Consider the following 21,691-nt stretch of genomic DNA (forward strand, 5'->3'; position numbering starts at 1 on the left):
CTCTGGAGGGATAACATTGAACGCCAGCCGCTAGATGAAGATGACATCACCACCAGTGGCGGCTGGTGCTCCAAATTTTTGGGGGGGGCGCAAACAAACAAACAAAAAAAAAAAAACAACAATTGCAGCCTCACTGTGCCCATCATACACAGCTACTGTGCCCATCAATTGCAGTCACTGTGCCCATCAAAGGCAGCCACTGTGCCCATCATACACAGCTACTGTGCCCATCAATTGCAGCCACTGTGCCATGCCATCAATTGTCGCCACTGTGCCATGCCATCAAACGCAGCCACTGTGCCAATCAACTGTCACCACTGTGCCATGCCATTACACGCAGCCACTGTGCTATCAATTGTCACCACTGTGCCCATCAATTGTCACCACTGTGCCCATCAATTGTCACCACTGTGCCCATCAATTGTTGTCACCACTGTGCCATGCCAAATGCAGCCACTGTGCCATGCCATCAAACGTTAACACTGTGTCCATCAATTGTTGTCACCATTGTGCTCATCAATTGTTGTCACCATTGTGCCCATCAATTGTTGTCACCACTGTGCCCATGAATTGTTGTCCCCACTGTGCCCATCAATTGTTGTCACCACTGTGCCCATGAATTGTTGTCACCACTGTGCCCATCAATTGTTGTCACCATTGTGCCCATGAATTGCTGTCACCACTGTTCCCATGAATTGTTGTCACCATTGTGCCCATGAATTGTTGTCACCACTGTGCCCATGAATTGTTGTCACCACCGTGCCCATCAATTGCTGTCACCACTGTGCCCATCAATTGTACTCGCCGCTGTGCCCATCAATTGTACTCGCCACTGTGCCCTGTTAAATTCTGCCACTGTGCCCTGTAAAATGCCCCCTCCCCATTTCAGCCCGACACTTACCTTTTTGGGGTCAGCCATCCTGCTTCCACCGTCCCTCGATGTCTTCTCCCGCCCTCGATGACGCTTCAGCCAATCAGGTTACCAGAACCGGTGAACCCGATTGGCTGAGACGCCTGTCAGTCTTATCCAAGGAGCGCATCCCTAGTGCGTTCCTTGTATAAGCTTCCGGGACCCGAGGGCTGTACTCGGAAAAGCCTATCAGAGCCGTACAGCCAACCAGCTGCCGTTATTCAGATGGCCGGACATGCGCCCTCTATGGACGAACCGCCACTGATCACCACTGTATATTGCACGGATGGAGGTTGCACCAAACTTTTTTTTATAAACTGACAGCTGAAAGAAGACGAGCCGATAAGACCCCTTTCACACTGGAGTGTCTTTTTTTTCAGGCGCTTTAGCGCTTAAAAACCGCGCCTGTAAAAAGCCTCATCTGCAATCCCAGTGTGAAAACCCGAGTGCTTTCACACTGGGGGCGCTGCGCTGGTAGGATGTAAAAAAAAGTCCTGCAAGCAGCATCTTTAAACCACTGGACCCCCCCGGACCATATTGCTGGTCAAAGACCAGAGCACCTTTTTACGATTCGGCAGCACTGCGTCGCTTTAACTGACAATTGCGTGGTCGTGCGACGTGGCTCCCAAACAAAATTGGCGTCCTTTTTTTCCCCACAAATAGAGCTTTCTTTTGGTGGTATTTGATCACCTCTGCGGTTTTTATTTTTTGCGCTATAAACAAAAATAGAGCGACAATTTTGAAAAATAAATCAATATTTTTTACTTTTTGCTATAATAAATATCCCCCAAAAATATATAAAAAAAATAATTTTTCCTCAGTTTAGGCCGATACGTATTCTTCTACATATTTTTCGAAAAAAACAAACAACGCAATATGCGTTTATTGATTGGTTTGCGCAAAAGTTATAGGGCCAGATCCACGTAGCGTGGCGCTTTTGTTCCGTCCAGCATAGCGTATCTCTGATACACTACGCCGCTGTAACTTATAGAGTATTTTCCTTATCCTGAAAGTAATTGCGCCGTAATTTACGGCGGCGTAGTGTAACTGTGTCGGCGTAAGGGCACGCAATTCAAATGGATGAGATGGGGGCGTGTTTTATGTTAATACGTCTTGACCCGACGTAAATGACGTTTTTTTTTAACGGTCCGTGGGGGGTATCCCAGTGCGCATGCTCCAAATTAACCCGCAACAAGACAATACTTTCGACGTGAACGTAATTCTACGCAAAGCCCTATTCGCGAACGACTTACGCAAATGACGTAAAATTTTCCAAATTCGATGCGGGAACGACGTCCATACTTAACATTGAGTACGCCTCATATAGCAGGGGTAACTTTACGCCGAAAAAAGCCTTACGGAAACGACGTAAAAAAATGCGCCGGCCGGACGTACGTTTGTGGATTCGCGTATCTAGCTAATTTGCATACTCGACGCGGAAATCGACGGAAACGCCACCTAGCGGCCAGCGTAAATATGCACCTTAGATCCGACGGCGTACTAAGACGTACGCCAGTCGGATCTAGCCCAGCTTCAGGCGTATCTTGTTTTGTGGATACAAAACAAACATACGCCGGAGCAACCTAGAAGTTACGCGGCGTGTCAATAGATACGTCAGCGTAAACGCTTTGTGGATCTGGCCCATAGCGTTTACAAAATAGGGGGTCGTTTTATGGCATTTTTATTAATAATTTTTTTTACTAGTAATGGCGGCGATCAGCAATTTTTTTCGATACTGCGACATTATGGCGGACACTTCGGACACATTTTGGGACCATTGGCATTTTTATAGCGATCAGTGCTATAAAAATGCATTGGATTACTATAAAAATGCCATTGGCAGTGAAGGGGTTAACACTAGGGGGGCGGGGAAGGGGTTTAGTATGTTCTAACTGTAGGGGGGGTGGCCTCACTAGGGGAAATGACAGATCGCTGTTCATACATTGTATGAACAGAAGATCAGCATATCTCTCCCTGACAGGACCGGGAGCTGTGTGTTTACACACACAGCTCCCGGTTCTCGCTCAGTAACGAGCGATCGCGTGTGCCCAGCGGCGATCGCGCCCATCGACGCGAGATCCGACGTGCTCTCGCGCAGGGGAGCCAACCTGCCACCGTAAAACGACGGCGGCTGGTCGGCAACCAGTTAAGGCGCTTTAGGAGCCGTGTGTACACCGCTCTTAATGCGTCCCTGCCCAACGAAATGAATGGGCAGCACCGCCCAAAGCGCCTCAGCAGCGGCGCTTTTAACCCTCGCTAGTGGCCCAAAAAAAGCGCCTCTAAAACGACGGAAAAGCGCCATTAAAACTAGCGCCGCTTTACCGCCGACGCCGCCATTGTGAAAGGGCTCTAAGAGACAAGCTGTAATGTGAACCCAACGTCTCTGGTTTATGGACTTTAACCACTTCAATACCGGGCATTTTCACCCCCTTCCTTGCCCAGGCCAATTTTTAGTTTTCAGCGCTGTCGCACTTTGAATGACAATTGCGCGGTCATGCAACACTGTAGCCAAATGAATAGAGCTTTCTTTTGGTGGTATTTGATCACCTCTGCGGTTTTTATTTTGTTGCGCTATAAACAGAAGAACAACAAGTTTGAAAAAAACACCTTGGGCTAGATTCAGCATTGATTTACGCCGGCGTATCCATAGATACGCCGCGTAAATTCAAAGCTGCGCCGGCGTATCTTCTTTCTGTATTTAGAAAGTAAGATACGCCAACATTAGCCTAATATGCGACTGGCGTAAGTCTCTTACGCCGTCGTATATTAGGGTGCATATTTACGCTGGCCGCTAGGTGGCGCTTCCGTCGTTTTCGGCGTAGAAAATGCAAATGACCTAGATACGCCGATTCACAAATTTACGTACGCCCGGCGCTATTTTTTTACGTCGTTTACATTAGGTTTTTTCGGCGTTAGGTTGCTCCTGCTATTATGAGGCGGAGAAAATGTTAAGTATGGACGTCGTTCCTGTGTTGAATTTTTTACGTCATTTGCGCAAGTCGTTCGCGAATAGGGCTGGACGTAATTTACGTTCACGTCGAAACCAATGACGTCCTTGCGGCGTACTTTGGAGCAATGCACAATGGGAAATTCCAGGGATGGCGCACGCGCCGTTCGGGAAAAACGTCAATCACGTCGGGTCACCAAGAATTAACATAAAACACGCCCCCCTCATCCTCATTTGAAATACGCGCGCTTACGCCGGCCCCATTTACGCTACGCCGCCGTAACTTAGGAGGCAAGTGCTTTGTGAATACGGCACTTGCCTCTCTGACTTACGGCGGCGTAGCGTAAATACGATACGCTGCGCCGCCGTAACAATGTGCGCCCCTACCTGAATCTAGACCCTTATTTTTTTTACTTTTTGCTATAATAAAAATCCCAATTTAAATATATATATGTATTTTTTTCCTCAGTTTAGGCCGATACGTATTCTTCTACTTATTTTTGGTAAAAAAAAAAAATCGCAATAAGCGTTTATCGATTGGTTTGCGCAAAAGTTATAACATCTAAAAAAACAGGGGATCGTTTTATGGCATTTTTATTATTTTTTTACTAGTAATGGCGGCGATCTGCGATTTTTTTATCGTGACTGCGACATTGCGGCGGACACATCGGACACTCTTGACGAATTTTTGGAGGGCATTCACATTTATACAGCGATCGGCGCTATAGAAATGCGCTGATTTTACTGTGTAAATGTCACTGGCAGGGAAGGGGGTTAACCACTAGGGGGCGATCAAGGGGTTAATTGTGTTACCTAGGGAGTGATTCTAAATGTAGGGGGGAGGGGACTCACAAGGGGAGGAGACTGATCGGTGTTCCTCTGTACTGGGAACACACCATCGATCTCCTCTCACCTGACAGGAAGTGGTTCTGTGTGTTTACACCCCAGGTCAGGTCCACGGTTCTGCTCTGTTATCCGGCAATCGCGGGTTACCCGGGGGACATCGCGCACCGGCTCCCGAGCGACATGGTGGCTCGCGTGCGCCCCCTAGTGCATTATTGGGCACCGATGAGGCTTCACTGATGGACACTAATGAGGCTGCTTTGATGGGCACTGATGAGGCTGCATTAATTGGCACTGATGGACACGTATGAGGCTGCACTGATGAGGCTGCATTTATAGACATGGATGAAGCTGCATTGATGGACACTGATGAGGCTGAATTGATGGGCACTTATGAGGCTGCATTTATGGACACTTATGAGGCTGCACTAATCGGTACTGATGAGGCTGCATTTATGGAGACTGATAAGGCTGTAGTGATGGGCACTAATGAGGCATCACTGTTGGGCACTTATGAGGCTGCATTTATTGACATGGATGAAGCTGCATTGATGGGCATCAGTAAGACAGAGATTAGTTTTAGGAGTTTTTTTTTATTATTTTCTCATTACTTTTTACAATTTGCTTTACTGATGAGGCTTTACTGATGGGCACCGATGAGGCTGCACTAATTGGCACTGAGGCAGCACTGATGGGCACTTATGAGGCTGCATTTATTGACATGGATGAAGCTGCATTGATGGACACTGATGAGGCTTTAGTGATGGGCACTAATGAGGCTGCATTTATGGACACTGATGAGGCTGTAGTGATGGGCACTAATGAGGCTGCATTTATGGACACTGATGAGGCTGTAGTGATGGGCACTAATGAGGCTGCATTTATGGACACTGATGAGGCTGTAGTGATGGGCACTAATGAGGCTGCATTTATGGACACTGATGAGGCTGTAGTGATGGGCACTAATGAGGCTGCATTTATGGACACTGATGAGGCTGTAGTGATGGGCACTAATGAGGCTGCATTTATGGACACTGATGAGGCTGTAGTGATGGGCACTAATGAGGCTGCATTTATGGACACTGATGAGGCTGTAGTGATGGGCACTAATGAGGCTGCATTTATGGACACTGATGAGGCTGTAGTGATGGGCACTAATGAGGCTGCATTTATGGACACTGATGAGGCTGTAGTGATGGGCACTAATGAGGCTGCATTTATGGACACTGATGAGGCTGTAGTGATGGGCACTAATGAGGCTGCATTTATGGACACTGATGAGGCTGTAGTGATGGGCACTAATGAGGCTGCATTTATGGACACTGATGAGGCTGTAGTGATAGGCCCTGATGAAGCTGCATTTATGGACACTGATGAGGCTGCATTTATTGACATGGATGAAGCTGCATTGATGGACACTGATGAGGCTGCACTAATCGGTACTGATGAGGCTGTAGTGATGGGCCCTAATGAAGCTGCATTTATGGACACTGATAAGGCTGTAGTGATGGGCACTAATGAGGCTGCATTTATTGACATGGATGAAGCTGCATTGATGGGCATCAGTAAGACAGAGATTCGTTTTAGGAGTTTATTTATTATTTTCTCATTACCTTTTACAATTTGTTTTACTGATGGGCACTGATGAGGCTTTACTGATGGGTACCGATGAGGCTGCATTAATTGGCACTAATGAGGCAGCACTGATGGGCACTTGTGAGGCTGCACTGATGAGGCTGCATTTATTGACATGGATGAAGCTGCATTGATGGACACTGATGAGGCTGCAATGATTTTTTTTTTATAACCACTATTTGTTCTTTTTACGACTTTTTAGGAGCCTCATTGGGGTCTTTGGTGAAATATTAGAGGTCTAAACAGACCCCTCCCCCGCCCCCCCCCCCCGGGACCCAAACAAAAAAAATAAAAAGGGTTGCTATGGAAATGAATACCGCAGCTAAACGCACGTAAACGCATGTAATCACAATGTGCAAATGCAGCTAATCGCAGTGCCTGGAGCCTTGAATTTCACAAAACATTTGTAGTGCTTTTAACTGCGGCAAAACAGCCGTCCGTCTGAAAGGGGCCTAACACTGCTAAAAAAAAAAAATCTCAGGTAGGTGGTATTTAACCCCTTCCCGACCGCCGCATGTACATTTACGTCGGCAGAATGGCACGGACAGGCAGATTGGCGTACCTGTAAGTCCCTGCCTAGACGTGGGTCCGATCGGGACCCCCCCCCCCACTTCATGCGGTGGTCGGATTCCCGCGGGGAACGATCCGGGACGACGGCGCGGCTATTCGTTTCTAGCCGCTCCGTCGCGATCACTCCATGGAGCTGAAGAACGGGGAGATCTGTGTGTAAACACAGCTTCCCCGTGCTTCACTGTGGCGGCGCATCGATCATGTGATCCCTTATATAAGGGAGACGCGATCGATGACGTCAGTCCTACAGCCACACCCCCCTACAGTTGTAAACACACACTAGGTGAACCCTAACTCCTTCAGCGCCCCCTGTGGTTAACTCCCAAACTGCAACTGTCATTTTCACAGTAATCAGTGCAATTTAAATGCGTTTTTCGCTGTGAAAATGTCAATGGTCCCAAAAATGTGTCAAAATTGTCCGAAGTGTCCGCCATAATGTCGCAGTCACGAAAAAAATCGCTGATCGCCGCCATTAGTAGAAAAAAAAAAAAAACTATCCTTTATTTTGTAAACGCTATAAATTTTGCGCAAACCAATCGATAAACGCTTATTGCGATTTTTTTTACCAAAAATATGTAGAAGAATACGTATCGGCCTAAACTGAGGAAAAAAACGTTTTTTATATATGTTTTTTGGGGATATTTATTGTAGCAAAAAGTAAAAAATATTGAATTTTTTTCAAAATTGTCGCTCTATTTTTGTTTATAGCGCAAAAAATAAAAACCGCAGAGGTGATCAAATACCGCCAAAAGAAAGCTCTATTTGTGGGGGAAAAAAGGACGTCAATTTTGTTTGGGAGCCACGTCGCACGACCGCGCAATTGTCTGTTAAAGCGACGCAGTGCCGAATTGTAAAAACCCCCTTGGGTCATTTAGCAGCATATTGGTCCGGTCCTTAAGTGGTTAAAGGGACACTCCACCAAACAGTTGTCATTGCAAAGTTATAGAGTTCCTGGGATTGTGATGGCCCCCCCCCCCCCCCCCCCACACAGAGAAGTGACCATCAGAAGATAATACAGATCTCCCCTCCTCCAGTCTCCGGACCCCGCAGCGCCCTCTGGTGGCGGAGCGGCTCTTAGCGCCACGGGCACCTTCTCTGCCCATCGCCACAGCACGAGGGATCCCGGGCGCCGCCGCCCATTGGCTGAGCCCACCGCAGGCTGCCTCCTGATTGGTCAGACGAGCCGTCCGTCAAGGAAAGAGCCCCGGTCCCGCCTGTACTCTTCCCTGGATCCAGCAGGTTAGCGATCGCCGCCGAGGAGCCCGGGAGAGCGCAAGTGACCCGGATTCGGGTAAGATCGCGGGATGGACATGAAGAAGAGGATCCACCTGGAGCTCCGGAACCGGACGCCGGCCGATGTAAGACCCCCCGGGGGGAGGGGATCCGGTGTGTGTGTTTACGGGGCACCTGACGGTAACGGGTGGGTGATGTTTACGGTTCCCCCCTCCCGGGCGATATTTACCGACCCCGGTCAGCGTTTTGTAACTTTATCACGCGCTAGCGGCGTTTTTTCGCCCGATATCGCTTCTCCGGTAACGATCGGTGCGGCGCTCCCGTGCTGCCCGTCCCCCCCGCAGCCGCTCGGTCCGGGAGACACACGGGTGGGCTCCGGGTGTCGGTACACCCCGGGGAGTTTATTTAAGACCCCCCCCCGCCATCCTTCGCCGCCCGGTCACGGCGGACCGGAGGATTACGCAGCCGCCCCGCTGACAGAACATGGCGGAGGAGACGCGGTAACATGACCAGCCGCCGGGGCCATTTTGTTTCCGAAGTGTGACCTTAGGAAGGGCAGGAGGGCGGACAATGGGAGGAGACGGTACTCGGTGAGGCTCTCCGGTGAGCGGCTCCGGCGGGCTGTGTGACAGAAGACACAATGGTCACTTTCCCGCCCAGCGCGGCTGTGAGGAGAGCGGAGGGGCGGAGCCCGATTGGATGACGGGCGGTCACGTGGGAGGGAACAGGTGTGTGTGAGGAGGAGCGAAGCGAGTCCCCTCAGGCTCTGATATCCTGGTTACCGAACCGGGCGGTATCCTGAGGCGAAGGATCCCATACCGGGCGGCATTCTAAAGTGTAATAAAGAAAAGTGGAAAGAATAAACAGTCACCCCCTCCTAGAACTGACCCCCATTCACACCTGTCTGTCACACTTCAGCCGTTATTCCGAGGTGACGGTCCCCGTAGTGGCCGTTTTATTCTGAGGCGACTGTCCCCATACCCTGTGTTTTACTTTGGGGGGGCTCCCCATACCGTTTTTTTTCCCTGGGGGGGACGGTCCCCGTACCTGGCGTTCTAATGAGGTGACGGTTCCCGTAGCGGGTGTTTATTCTGAGGCGACGGCTCCCGTAGCGGGCCTTATTCTAAGGCGACGGTCCCCGTAGTGGCCGTTTTATTCTGAGGCGACTGTCCCCATACCCTGTGTTTTACTTTGGGGGGGCTCCCCATACCGTTTTTTTTTTCCTGGGGGGGGACGGTCCCCGTACCTGGCGTTCTAATGAGGTGACGGTTCCCGTAGCGGGCGTTTATTCTAAGGCGACGGTCCCCGTAGTGGCCGTTTTATTCTGAGGCGACTGTCCCCATACCCTGTGTTTTACTTTTGGGGGGATGGTCCCCATACCGGTTGTTTGTTTTTTTTTTCCTGGGGGGGACGGTTCCCGTAGCGGGCGTTTATTCTGAGGCGACGGTTCCCGTAGCAGGTGTTATTCTGAGGCGACGGTTCCCGTAGCGGGCGTTTATTCTGAGGCGACGGTTCCCGTAGCGGGCGTTTATTCTGAGGCGACGGTTCCCGTAGCGGGCGTTTATTCTGAGGCGACGGTTCCCCCGTAGCAGGGTGTTTTATTCTGAGGCGACGGTTCCCCCGTAGCAGGGTGTTTTATTCTGAGGCGACGGTTCCCCCGTAGCGGGCGTTTTATTCTGAGGCGACGGTTCCCCCGTAGCGGGCGTTTTATTCTGAGGCGACGGTTCCCCCGTAGCGGGCGTTTTATTCTGAGGCGACGGTTCCCCCGTAGCGGGCGTTTTATTCTGAGGCGACGGTTCCCCCGTAGCGGGCGTTTTATTCTGAGGCGACGGTTTCCGTAGAGGGCGTTTATTCTGAGGCGGCGGTACCCGTAGCGGGCGTTATTCTGAGGCGACGGTCCCCGTAGTGGCCGTTTTATTCTGAGGCGACTGTCCCCATACCCTGTGTTTTACTTTGGGGGGACGTTTTTTTTTTTTTCTCTCTGGGAGGGGACGGTCCCCGTACCTGGCGTTCTTCTGAGGTGACGGTCCCCGTTGCAGTCATTTTTTATGAGGCGACGGTTCCCGTAGCGGCCGTTTTTTTATGAGGCGACGGTTCCCGTAGCGGGCGTTTATTTTGGGGGAACGGTCCCCGTACTGGGCGTTATTCTGGGGGAATGATTACTATTCCGGGCGTTAGTCTAGGGTGACAGTCCCCAAACCGGGCGTTTTTTCTGGGGGGATGGTGCCCGTACCGGGCGTTATTCCGAGGTGATGGTCCCTGTACCGGGTGTCATTCTGGGGGGACGGTTACCGTACCGGCAGTGTTAATTTTGGCAGCAAATTTCGATTTAGTTTTAGTCTTAAGACTAAAATGGCATTTTAGTTTTACTCCCATTTTAGTCTTCTGCAATTGTTCTAGTCGTATTTAGTCTACTAAATCTACAGCGGTGCGGTATTAACCCCTGCTAGCGGCCGAAAAAGGGTTAATACTGCCCGCAATGCGCCTCTGCAGAGGTTCATTGCCGGCGGTATTAGCATGGTGTTCTATTGTTTTCAATGGGAAGGAGCGGTATACACACCGCTTCTAAGTTCAGAGGCATTTGGGCGTTTTTTTCAACGGCCCCTGAACGCATTTAATGTTATCCTATATGTCCATGCACACATTCACGTTTTTTTTGCGTTTTAAAGCAGTTGGGTTTAGGCTAGTTTTTTTCAGAAGCAACATTTTGGGTTCAGATGCAAAAGTTTTCGCTTTTCTGACGCAAATTGCGGCAATACGCCGCTAATTGCGGCAAAACGCGGTACCGGAGTTTTGCCGCGATTTCATTTATAGGCGTTTTTAAAGGTGACCTATTTTTTTACATTAGAAATCTCAAAAATGATGGCAAATGATGAAAAACCATAAAAAAAAAAAAAATTATAAAAAAAATGTAATTGCTTGCATTGTGGACAATCCACAACTTGTGGCAGGTGACATGGCAACTGACACGCTAAATACACGTACACTGTTGCTCTCTCAGCTGCTCTGGTCTCACAAAATGTCTGAAATGGTTAAATAATACTGTTTTTTTGAGCTTAGGGAGGGTCTTATGATGTTTCTTAAAGTGGTTGTAAACCCACTTTTTGTACTTTTACCTACAGGTAAGCCTATAACCTATTACCTTAGGTAAGGTAACCTATTACCTGTAGGTAAGGAGAATATCTCCTAAACCTATACGGTTTAGGAGATATTCCCCTCGCAATGCGCCGCTGGGCGGTGAATACTAGCTCATTATGACTTTTCCCTTACAGGAGGAAAATTATTTTTATTTTTTTTCATGCGGGTTTACAACCGCTTTAACCAAACGCTTATAAACGCAAACGCGGTAAAAAACTTGTGTTTAGATGAGTTTGCATTTGCGTCTCGTGTGCATGGGGTCTAAGATGTTGCTTGCAGGAGAGTTTTATTTTATTTTTTCTCCCGCCAGTGCATCGCTTTCACATTGAGAATTCTGGGTCAGGAGTATTTCAGGCGTTATTTATGCACCATTTTTAGCGCTAAAACGCCTGAAATACTCCTCAGTGTGAAAGGGGCTTTTAGTCTTTTGACTAAAATGGCCCTTTAGTTTTAGTCATATTTTAGTCGAAACTAAAATGTGATTTTCTCTCTCTATCTCTCTCTCTATCTCTCTCTCTATCTCTCTCTATCTCTCTCTATCTCTATCTCTATCTCTATCTCTATCTCTCTCTCTATATCTCTCTCTCTCTCTCTATCTCTATCTCTCTCTCTATCTCTATCTCTCTCTCTATCTCTCTCTCTATCTCTCTCTATCTATCTCTATCTCTATCTCTCTCTCTATATCTCTCTCTCTCTCTCTATCTCTATCTCTCTCTCTATCTCTATCTATCTCTCTCTCTATCTCTCTCTCTATCTCTCTCTCTATCTCTCTCTCTATCTCTCTCTCTATCTCTCTCTCTATCTCTCTATCTCTCTCTCTATCTCTCTCTCTCTCTCTCTCTCTCTCTATCTATCTCTCTCTCTCTCTCTCTCTAATCTCTCTATCTCTCTCTCTATCTCGATCTCTCTCGATCTCCGCGGACAATCTGACACTAAAGCTACTTTCACACCGAGGCATTGGCAGTAAAGCGGCTCTATTTTTGTCGACTCTTTACCTTTTTTTTTTTGTGGCACTTTTAACCCCTGCTAACCGCTAGAGGCCAAAAAAGGGTTCAAATTGCCCGCAAAGCTTTGCCGGCGGTGCTGCCCATTGATTTCAATGGGCAGGGGCGCTTTCGCTCCTACAGTGCTGCAAAGATGCAGCTTGCAGGACTTTTTTTTTTTTTTTACACCGTACTGCCAGCACTCAAGCTTTTTACATTGGCGTGAGAGGAGAGGCAATGCTTACCATAAGACAACATTAGCAGAAGTTGCCTAAAAGGTGGCGCTAAAGAGCTGAAAAACCACATAGTTTTGTGTTTGTTGTCCGACAATTCTTTGCCGTTTTGTATGCAAGACAAGTTCACGGCTGACGCCCTTTGTTCAAAAGTCCTACGCTTTGTCCGCAGAAAATCCGATCGTGTGTACGAGGCTCAACTGTCATGGACATGACCAGTGACACAAATTCAGTGATGATACTATACACTGTACTTATGACACTGGCTGGGGAGGAGTTGCCATCTAGAGGCAATCAAGGGGTTAAGTGTGTGCCTAACAATGTGTAATGTGTGCTGCTTTTTACAAAAAAATATAATTGTTCCTTCTCCCTGCTTTGCAGAGAAAAGAAACAAGGAGATCGTTCCCTCTGTAAAAAAAAAAAAAAAAACATCCCTCCTCAATCCTTTTTCCCCACGAGTAGAAAGATTGTAATTTGTGGTGATGATGTCTAGAGGTCGACCGATATGGGTTTTTCTCTGGCCAATGCCGATATTTAGAAATATGGGTGGCCGATGGGCGATTTTTTTTTCGGCCGATATTTTAGGCTGATTATTTTTTTGATGGCACTGGAAGATGGCACTAGCAGAAGGCACTTTTTGGCACTGGAAGGTTGCACTGGATGGCACTGAAAGATGGTACTAGCAGATGGCACTGATTGCCAGGTGGCACTAATTGACACTGGCAGGTGGCACTGGTTAGCATTGGCAGATGGCAGGTGGCACTGGCAGGTGGCACTGGCAAGTGGCACTGGTTGGCACTGACTGGCAGGTGGCACTAATTGGCACTGGCAGGTGGCAATAGTTAGCATTGGCAGTTGGCACTTCATCGCACTGGATGTGGCACTGGTATTGGCAGGTGGCATTGGCAGATGGCACTGGATGGAAGGTGGCACTAATTGGCACCGGCAGGTGGCACTGGTGCAAAAAAAAAAAAGTGTCACCCCCCCTCAGTACAGACCCCCTCTCCCTCCAGTATAGACACCCCCGCCCCCTGTAGTACAGACACCAGAGAGCGGTGTGTGTCCCACGAGCGCGGGCCCCTCCTCCTCTGTGGGCGTAAACAGAGAAGAGGGCTGCCGCGCTGGGTGTACCAAGATGGCCGCGGCTCCAGAGCTAGGCCGAATCCGCGGTCTTTCCTGATGCTGTGACTGCGGCGGCGTCCTCTTTAAGTGCCCAGCCGTGGGTCCAAAGCTCCGATACCAGATCGCCGCTGGAGTCCCGCGATCGGTCCCCGAAGCTGAAGAACGGGGGACAGCTGTGTGTAAACACACCTTCCCTGTTCTTCACTGTGGCGCTGTCATCGATCGTGTGTTCCCTGATATAGGGAAACGCGATCAATGATGTCACACGTCCAGCCCCTCCCCCCTACAGTTAGAAACAGAGATGAGGTCACACTTAACCCCTTCAGCACCCCCTTGTGGTTAACTCCCAAACTGCAATTGTCATTTTCACAGTAAACAATGCATTTTTTGCTGTGAAAATGACAATGGTCCCAAAAATGTGTCAAAATTGTCCGAAGTGTCCGCCATAATGTCGCAGTCACGAAAAAAATCGCTGATCGCCGCCATTAGTAGTAAAAAAAATATTTTTTAATAAAAATGGCAATAAAACTATCCCCTAATTTGTAAACAGTATAAATTTTGCGCAAATCAATCGATAAACGCTTATTGCGATTTTTATTTTTATTTTTATTTTTTGTAGAAGAATACGTATCGGCCTAAACTGAGGAAAAAATATGTTTTTTTTATACATTTTAGGGGGATATTTATTATAGCAAAAAGTAAAAACTATTGCATTTTTTTCAAAATTGTCGCTCTATTTTTGTTTATAGCGCAAAAAATAAAAACCGCAGAGGTGATCAAATACCGCCAAAAGAAAGCTCTATTTGTGGGGAAAAAAAAGGACGCCAATTTTGTTTGGGAGCCACGTCGCACTACCGCGCAATTGTCAGTTAAAGCGATGCAGTGCCGAATCGCAAAAACTGGCCGGGTCCTTTACCTGCATTTTGGTCCGGGTCTTAAGTAAAATAGAGCGACAATTTTGAAAAAAAAAAAACTCAATATTTTGTACTTTGTGCTGTAATAGCCCCAATTTTTTTTTTTAAAAAGCAAATTTTTTTTCCCCTCGGTTTAGGCTGATGTGTATTCTTCTACATATTTTTGGTAATAAAAAGCGTATATTGATTGGTTTGCGCAAAAGTTATAGCATCTACAAAATAGGGGATCGTTTCATGGCATTTTTTTTTGTAATGGCGGTGAATTGTGTGTGTGTGTTTTTTTTTTTTTTTTTTGCAAGACTGCAACATCATTATGGCAGACACATCGGACACTTTTGGCACTATATTGGGACCATTGGCATTTATACAGCGATCGGTGCTATAAAAATGCACTGATTACTGTATAAATGACACTGGCAGGGAAGGGGTTAACTGTGTTCCCTGGGAGGTGTTTCTAACTATGGGGGAGGGGACTGACTATAGGAGATGAGTGTGGTTCCCAGCTTGTAAGAACTCACAATCTCTCTCTCCTCTCACAGAACTGGGATTTGTGTGTTTACATGCGCACACACGTCCCTGTTCTGCCTCTCGTGGCCGGCGGTTATCGCGACTGCCAGTCATGAGCATTTGCACACCCCCGCTCTGCAGCGGGCACGCGCACGCCTGCTATTCCGTTTAAAGGGATCAACGTACAGCTACGGCGGTTCGCGGGATCGTGCCGACCTGCCGCATTATAATGACGGCGGCTGATCGGCAAGCGGTTAAGCATTTGCTGACCATGCTATGACTGAATGATGGCTACAGCACGGTCGTCCAGTTCTTGAAGAAAAGGACATTTACCCCTAGGGGCTTTGTGTTGCAGCAAGATGTAAATGATGTACAAGTTTAGTAAAAAAATGTATACATTTTATTGGAATAAATATAATTCTCAAAAAGAGCCCCAGAAAAATAGGACTCAGGATATGAGCTTTGACAGAAAAAATCAATCAAAAACACAACAATCAATCACAAAATGGTAACAAATACAAATTGGAACAGTACTGTATACATGTGAGCACTATGGGCGAGAAAGCCCCTACGCGTTTCGACCTCTTCAGGGAGCAATCATTTTTATAGTTTCCCAGAACCACGCCCACTGCAGCAAGCTTCCAGTGCGCTTTAATCGCTGTGTCCTTTGGGCACAGCTGATCACTGAACGGGGTAAAGGGCCTATCACAGAGGGCCTTTACCATGTGATCAGCTGTGTCCAATCACAATGTAAACACACTTGCTGCTTATCAGCATTCCTTTCCTCGTGCTGTCACAGCCTCAGGAGAGAGCCGGTAACCTGCAAGTGTGAGACAGACTTCTATATTGATGATCATTGCAGCTCCAATAGTACTCTAGGCCAGGGTTTGACAAATTTGCTTGGAATCTAGGAGCCAGCTAAAAAAGTAAGGAGCCAGAAAACGCACCCCGTCCCGACGAGCTTGCGCGCAGAAGCAAACACATACGTGAGCAGCGCCCGCATATGTAAACGGTGTTCAAACCACACATGTGAGGTATCGCCGCGATTGGTAGAGCGAGAGCAATAATTCTAGCCCTAGACCTCCTCTGTAACTCAAAACATGCAACCTGTAAAAAAATTTAAACGTCGCCTATGAAGATTTTAAAGGGTAAAAGTTTGTCGGCATTCCACGAGCAGACGCAATTTTGAAGCGTGACACGTTGGGTATGAATTTACTCGGCGTAACATTATCTTTCATAATAAAAAAAAAAAAATGGGGATAACTTTACTGTTGTCTTATTTTTTAATTGGAAAAAGTACTTTTTTCCCAAAAAAGTGCGCTTGTAAGACCGCTGCGCAAATACGGCGTGACAAAGTATTGCAACGATCGCCATTTTATTCTCTAGGGTGTTAGAATTAAAAATATATATAATGTTTGGGGGTTATAATTAGAGGGAAGGAGATGGAAGTGAAAATAGTGAAAAATGACACACATTAGAATTGCTGCAATGCCAATGTAATGTAATGCCAACGGCAACCACCAGATGGCGCCAGCTCACAGAAGCTTCCGAAGAGCTTGGGACTTCACAAGGCCGCAAAGCCTTGTAGGCCGCAAAGCCGCGGCCTCAATTACCGGCGGGTGCCAGGTCACAATTTCTTGTCGCCAATGCGACCTGGCGCCCGGATATTGTCGACCCCTGCTTTACCATGTGATCAGCTGTGTCCAATCACAGCCGATCACAATGTAAACACACTTGCTGCTTATCGCATTCCTTTCCTCGCGCTGTCACAGCTTTGGGAGAGAGCCGGTAACCTGCAAGTGTGAGACACTTCTATACTGATGATCATTGCAGCTCCATCAGTACTCTAGGTTTCACGTACACGGGACGTTTTTACAACCTCTCCTGAAAAAAAATCTAATTTGTCCCTTCAGACGATCACTTCAAATGCGTTTTTTTTTTAATCCGATTTGATTCTGTGTTGAAGACATTAGATTGAGCTGACCCCCCGCAGTGCACATGTTCCTAATTGGGTCCATCTTTTCTTTTACTTCCAGGTAAAAGAACTCGTCCTGGATAACTGCCGGTCCAAAGAAGGAAAAATCGAGGGACTGACGGATGAATTTGAAGGACTAGAATTTCTAAGCACAATCAACGTCTGTCTCAGCTCTGTTGCAAATTTACCAAAGCTAAACAAACTGAAAAAGGTAATCTATGACTGCTGATGTTTTCATTAACCACTTAAGCCCCGGACCATTTTGTTGCTAAATGCCCAGGCCAGGTTTTGAGATTCGGCACTGCGTCGCTTTAACAGACAATTGCGCGGTCGTGCGGCGTGGCTCCCAAACAAAATTGGCGTCCTTTTTTTCCCACAAATAGAGCTTTCTTTTGGTGGTATTTGATCACCTCTGCGGTTTTTATTTTTTGCGCTATGAACAAAAATAGAGCGACAATTTTGAAAAAAATGCAATATTTTTTACTTTTTGCTATAATAAATATCCCCCAAAAACATATATAATTTTTTTTTCCCTCAGTTTAGGCCGATACGTATTCTTCTACCTCTTTTTGGTAAAAAAAATCGCAATAAGTGTTTATCGATTTGGTTTGCGCAAAATTTATAGCGTTTACAAAATAGGGGATAGTTTTTATGAATTTTTTTTTTTTTTACTACTATTGGCGGCGATCAGCGATTTTTTTTTCGTGACTGCGACATTATGGCGGACACTTCGGACAATTTTGACACATTTTTGGGACCATTGTCATTTTCACAGCAAAAAATGCATTTAAATTGCATTCTTTATTGTGAAAATGACAGTTGCAGTTTGGGAGTTAACCACAGGGGGCGCTGAAGGAGTTGGGGTTCACCTAGTGTGTGTTTACAACTGTAGGGGGGTGTGGCTGTAGGTGTGACGTCATCGATCGAGTCTCCCTATAAAAGGGATCACTCGATCGATGCAGCCGCCACAGTGAAGCACGGGGAAGCCGTGTTTACATACGGCTCTCCCTGTTCTTCAGTTCCGGTGATCGCGATGGGGCGGCTATAAACGAATAGCCGCGCCGTCGTCCCGGATCGCTCCCCGCGGGAATCCACACGCAGCGGAGGGGGTCCCGATCGGACCCCCGACCCGCTAGAAGGCGGGGACGTATATATACGCCCATCTGCCTGTACGTGCCATTCTGTGGACGTAAATCGGCGTGCGGCGGGCATTAAGTGGTTAAAGTGATACTACGGGTTTGATTGAAAGCAGAGGGAGCTAATGGCTGCGCTGCAATCAATCTATCCAATCAAGAGCAGAGAGACGGCGCGTCTTCGCCGTGGGATATTCCAGGGCTCAGGTAAGTAAAACGGGGGGGGGGCTGGGGGCCGGTGACTGACAGAAGTTTTTTTACCCTAATCCATAGGATGCATTAAGGTGAAAAAAACAGGAGGATAATACAACCCCTTGTAATTGTCATCATCGGGCTGTCAGTACTAATCTAATGAGGGGGGGTCTCTTATCAACAACCACTGAGGAGAGATTTGCCTATTTTTTTTTTGTCTGTTTGGGACTTGCTGAAGTTTTGTTATATTTCATTGCTATTCTTTTCATGTGGCCCGTGTACTGTGAAGGATTTATTTTCCTATGGAGAGGAAATTATCTGTAATCCATAACAGATTTTCTTTCATGTTATTCCAGGGGACTCGCCCCATATGTTGCCGGTCTCAAACCATACACAGAATAGTGTTTTTTTTTTTTTTCTCTTTCTCTTTTATGCTTTCTTTATGTAAGGAAACTTTTAATACATTTAAAGTGGTTGTAAACCCCAGTTTTTTACTTTTACCTACAGGTAAGCCTATAATAAGTCTTACCTGTAGGTATAAAGAATATCTTCTAAACCTGTACGGTTTAGGAGATATTCCCCTCGCAATGCGCCGCTGATTGCAGAGGCGCATGCGCAGGGGGAACCTCGTTCCGAGGTAAGTATTGAGGATTTGACGAGGAGAGGGGGGAATTATGAGTTGAGCCTGTGGCAAGCACTTCAATTAAGTTATTTTTTAAGATCCCTAGGCCAACCATCTAATTTCAGGCGACAATTAACTAAATTTGAACAATATTGCAATGAAGAGGAACCAATACAAAGAGTAAGCTCAAAGATGTATAGAATACTGATCGCGCCTCAAGAAGACTTTGAGTTGCCGGGACTGGGGAAATGGGAAAGGGATCTGGGGAGAAATTTCTCACAGACTCAACGTAAACACATAATTCATCTAGCATTATACTCTTCAACATCTACGCGTATACAGGAATCCAATTACAAACTATTGTCCCAATGGCATTATACACCAGTAAAGTTGCATAAATTTAGTGAGGAAAACTCAGAGAACTGTTGGAGATGTGGCTTGGAGCAGGGAACTATGGTGCACATATTCTGGTCATGTGTAAAAGTAAGAGATTACTGGAAGGAAGTCCAGAGAATTGTTCAAAAATTTACGGAACATCAGATTCCGGATGATCCGGCCTTTTTTCTGCTCCATAGCTCACAAATCCCAGTTCAAGAGTATAAAAAGTCGGTGGTATGCCATTTGATAAACGCGGCCAAGATCGGAATAACGTTACAATGGAGAGATAGTAGACCACCCTCTATCGCGAGATGGCTCAATAGAGTGAGAGAGATTGGAGCTATAGAGGATTTAATCCTCTCAGCGAGGAATAAAAGGGAACAATATGTGGCAACATGGTCCAGGTGGAACCAGTTTACGAAATCGGATGAAGGGAAGAGATTACTGGAGGATTAGAAGGGAGAGGGTAGAACCTATTATGTTGGGTCCAGGTTGTGAGAGGTAGAAGAGGAGAACCAAACGGGGATCTTCCGTCTCCGGCGGAGAGGAGGTGAGGAGCGAGGGGGGGGACTGTTTAAAAACATTATGTGTTTTTTTTTTTTTTTTTTTTTTTTTTTTCTTCTCTTTTTTGTGGAGGGTTTGCTTTGGTTTTAAGTTTTGGGCGAAACTAAGTAGGTCATAGGGAAGGTAAAGGGAACATAATGGGACAGATGTATGGAATAACCCACATGCCCTGGGGAAAGGGGAAAGTGGGATATGATCAAAAAGAGGGTTTAAGTAAGAACAGAGTAGAGGAATTAGGATGATATTAGATAGGGTATTTAACTGTTTAACTTGATTGATACCCCTTGTGCCCCCGCTGATTCCCCGCAAGAATGAACAGTGGACTTTTCATATGTTTATGTACCCATGATATATGTTATGTTTATTTGCTGTGACCCTTACTAAGGGAAAAATAAAGAAAATGATAAATATGAAAAAAAAAAAAAAAAGAATATCTCCTAAACCTGTACGGTTTAGGAGATATCCCCCCCGCAATGTGCCGCTGATTGCAGCTGGCGCATGCGCAGCGGGGATCCTCGGCTAAAGGACCGGCAGCCGCCGGACCTTGCCGAATTGAAGTCTCCCGCACGCATGTCATCGCCGCTCCAGCCAATCACAGCGATGGAGCGGCGATACCCGGAAGACACGTCGGAGAAAGATGACATCTCGCTCGGCGTGGACCAGGTAAGTTCTCTTCACCTCGTTCCGAGGTAAGTATTTCATAATGAGCTAATATGCGGTGCATACTAGCTCATTATGGCTTTTGCCTTTCAGGTGAAAAAAAATAATAATTTATCGCGGGTTTACAACCGCTTTAAGTAGCGCAGCCACCTTGGTCATATGTCCTATATCACATATCCATATATTGACCTCCAGAAGATTTAAACCCCCCCCCCCCCTCTTGACCAGGCAATTTTTTTTTGTGATATGGCACTGCGTTAACTTGCCTGACAATTGTGCGATGCTGTACATTTTTTTTCCCCACAAATAGCTTTCTTTTGGTGATATTGATTGGTTTGCGCTAAAGTTATAGTGTCCTCAAACCTATGGGATCGATACTAGAAATTGTATTTAATTTGTTTTATACTAGTAATGGCAGCGATCAGCGACTTATAGCGGGACTGCGATATCGTGGCGGACAATCGGCACTAATTGACACTTTGTAGGAACCAGTGACACCAATACAGTGTGATCAGTGCTAAAAAAAAATATGCCCGTCACTGTACAAATGACACTGGCTGGGAAGGGGTTAAACATATAGGGCAATCAAAGGGTTAAATGTGTGTCTAGCCAGTGTTTATGTGGAGCTTTCACTAAGGGATGTGATGGATTTTATTCCTTTGTTTTGCAGTGACAGAAAATCCATTATTTCCCACTGACAGAACAGCGCTCTGCCTGGTTTACATAGGCAGAGCTTCGTTTTGTGCCTCTCGATCAGTGTGTGGGGAGAGGGGAGAGATGGGAAGAAAGATACTAAATAAAAGGAAAGGAAAAGCAAAATCTACAAAAATAGTTTATAAGATTCCATCAAATTGAGTCCCGGGGGGACAGTGGCATTTAGGCGTTCAATCCGTTCAGTCTCTTTTTGTAGGATTGCTTTGTCCCAGTCACCTCCCCTGGGATTTTTGTGGACCACCTTGAGGATCAGAATGTGGACATCAATTGGTCGGCGCCCGCTGATTGGCTTCTACTGTGACAAATCACAGCAGAAGAGGCGCACCCCCTACCCGGAAGTGCCGGAACAGATACCTGGCACAGGAGAACCGCTCTGCCACCGCAGTTAATGCAGTCAGCAAGCGGATATCGCATTTCG

At 46.8% G+C, this 21,691-nt stretch overlaps 1 protein-coding gene across 2 annotated transcripts in view; it reads left to right on the forward strand.

Moving 5' to 3' along the window:
- The first annotated feature begins 7,994 nt into the window (after nt 1-7,994).
- The window catches only part of ANP32A (acidic nuclear phosphoprotein 32 family member A), a 51,254-nt gene continuing 37,557 nt past the window's right edge, over nt 7,995-21,691 (forward strand). The window contains exons 1-2 of one of the 2 annotated variants that reach the window (XM_040342231.1): nt 7,995-8,263; nt 17,072-17,221. In XM_040342231.1, coding sequence (XP_040198165.1) covers nt 8,210-8,263; nt 17,072-17,221 — 204 coding nt within the window. In that variant the 5' untranslated portion in view covers nt 7,995-8,209. The remainder of the gene's footprint in view (nt 8,264-17,071; nt 17,222-21,691) is intronic. The other variant, XM_040342232.1, reaches the window with a different exon arrangement.

Source organism: Rana temporaria, chromosome 3 (assembly GCF_905171775.1).
Source record: "Rana temporaria chromosome 3, aRanTem1.1, whole genome shotgun sequence".
Lineage (NCBI taxonomy): Eukaryota > Metazoa > Chordata > Amphibia > Anura > Ranidae > Rana > Rana temporaria.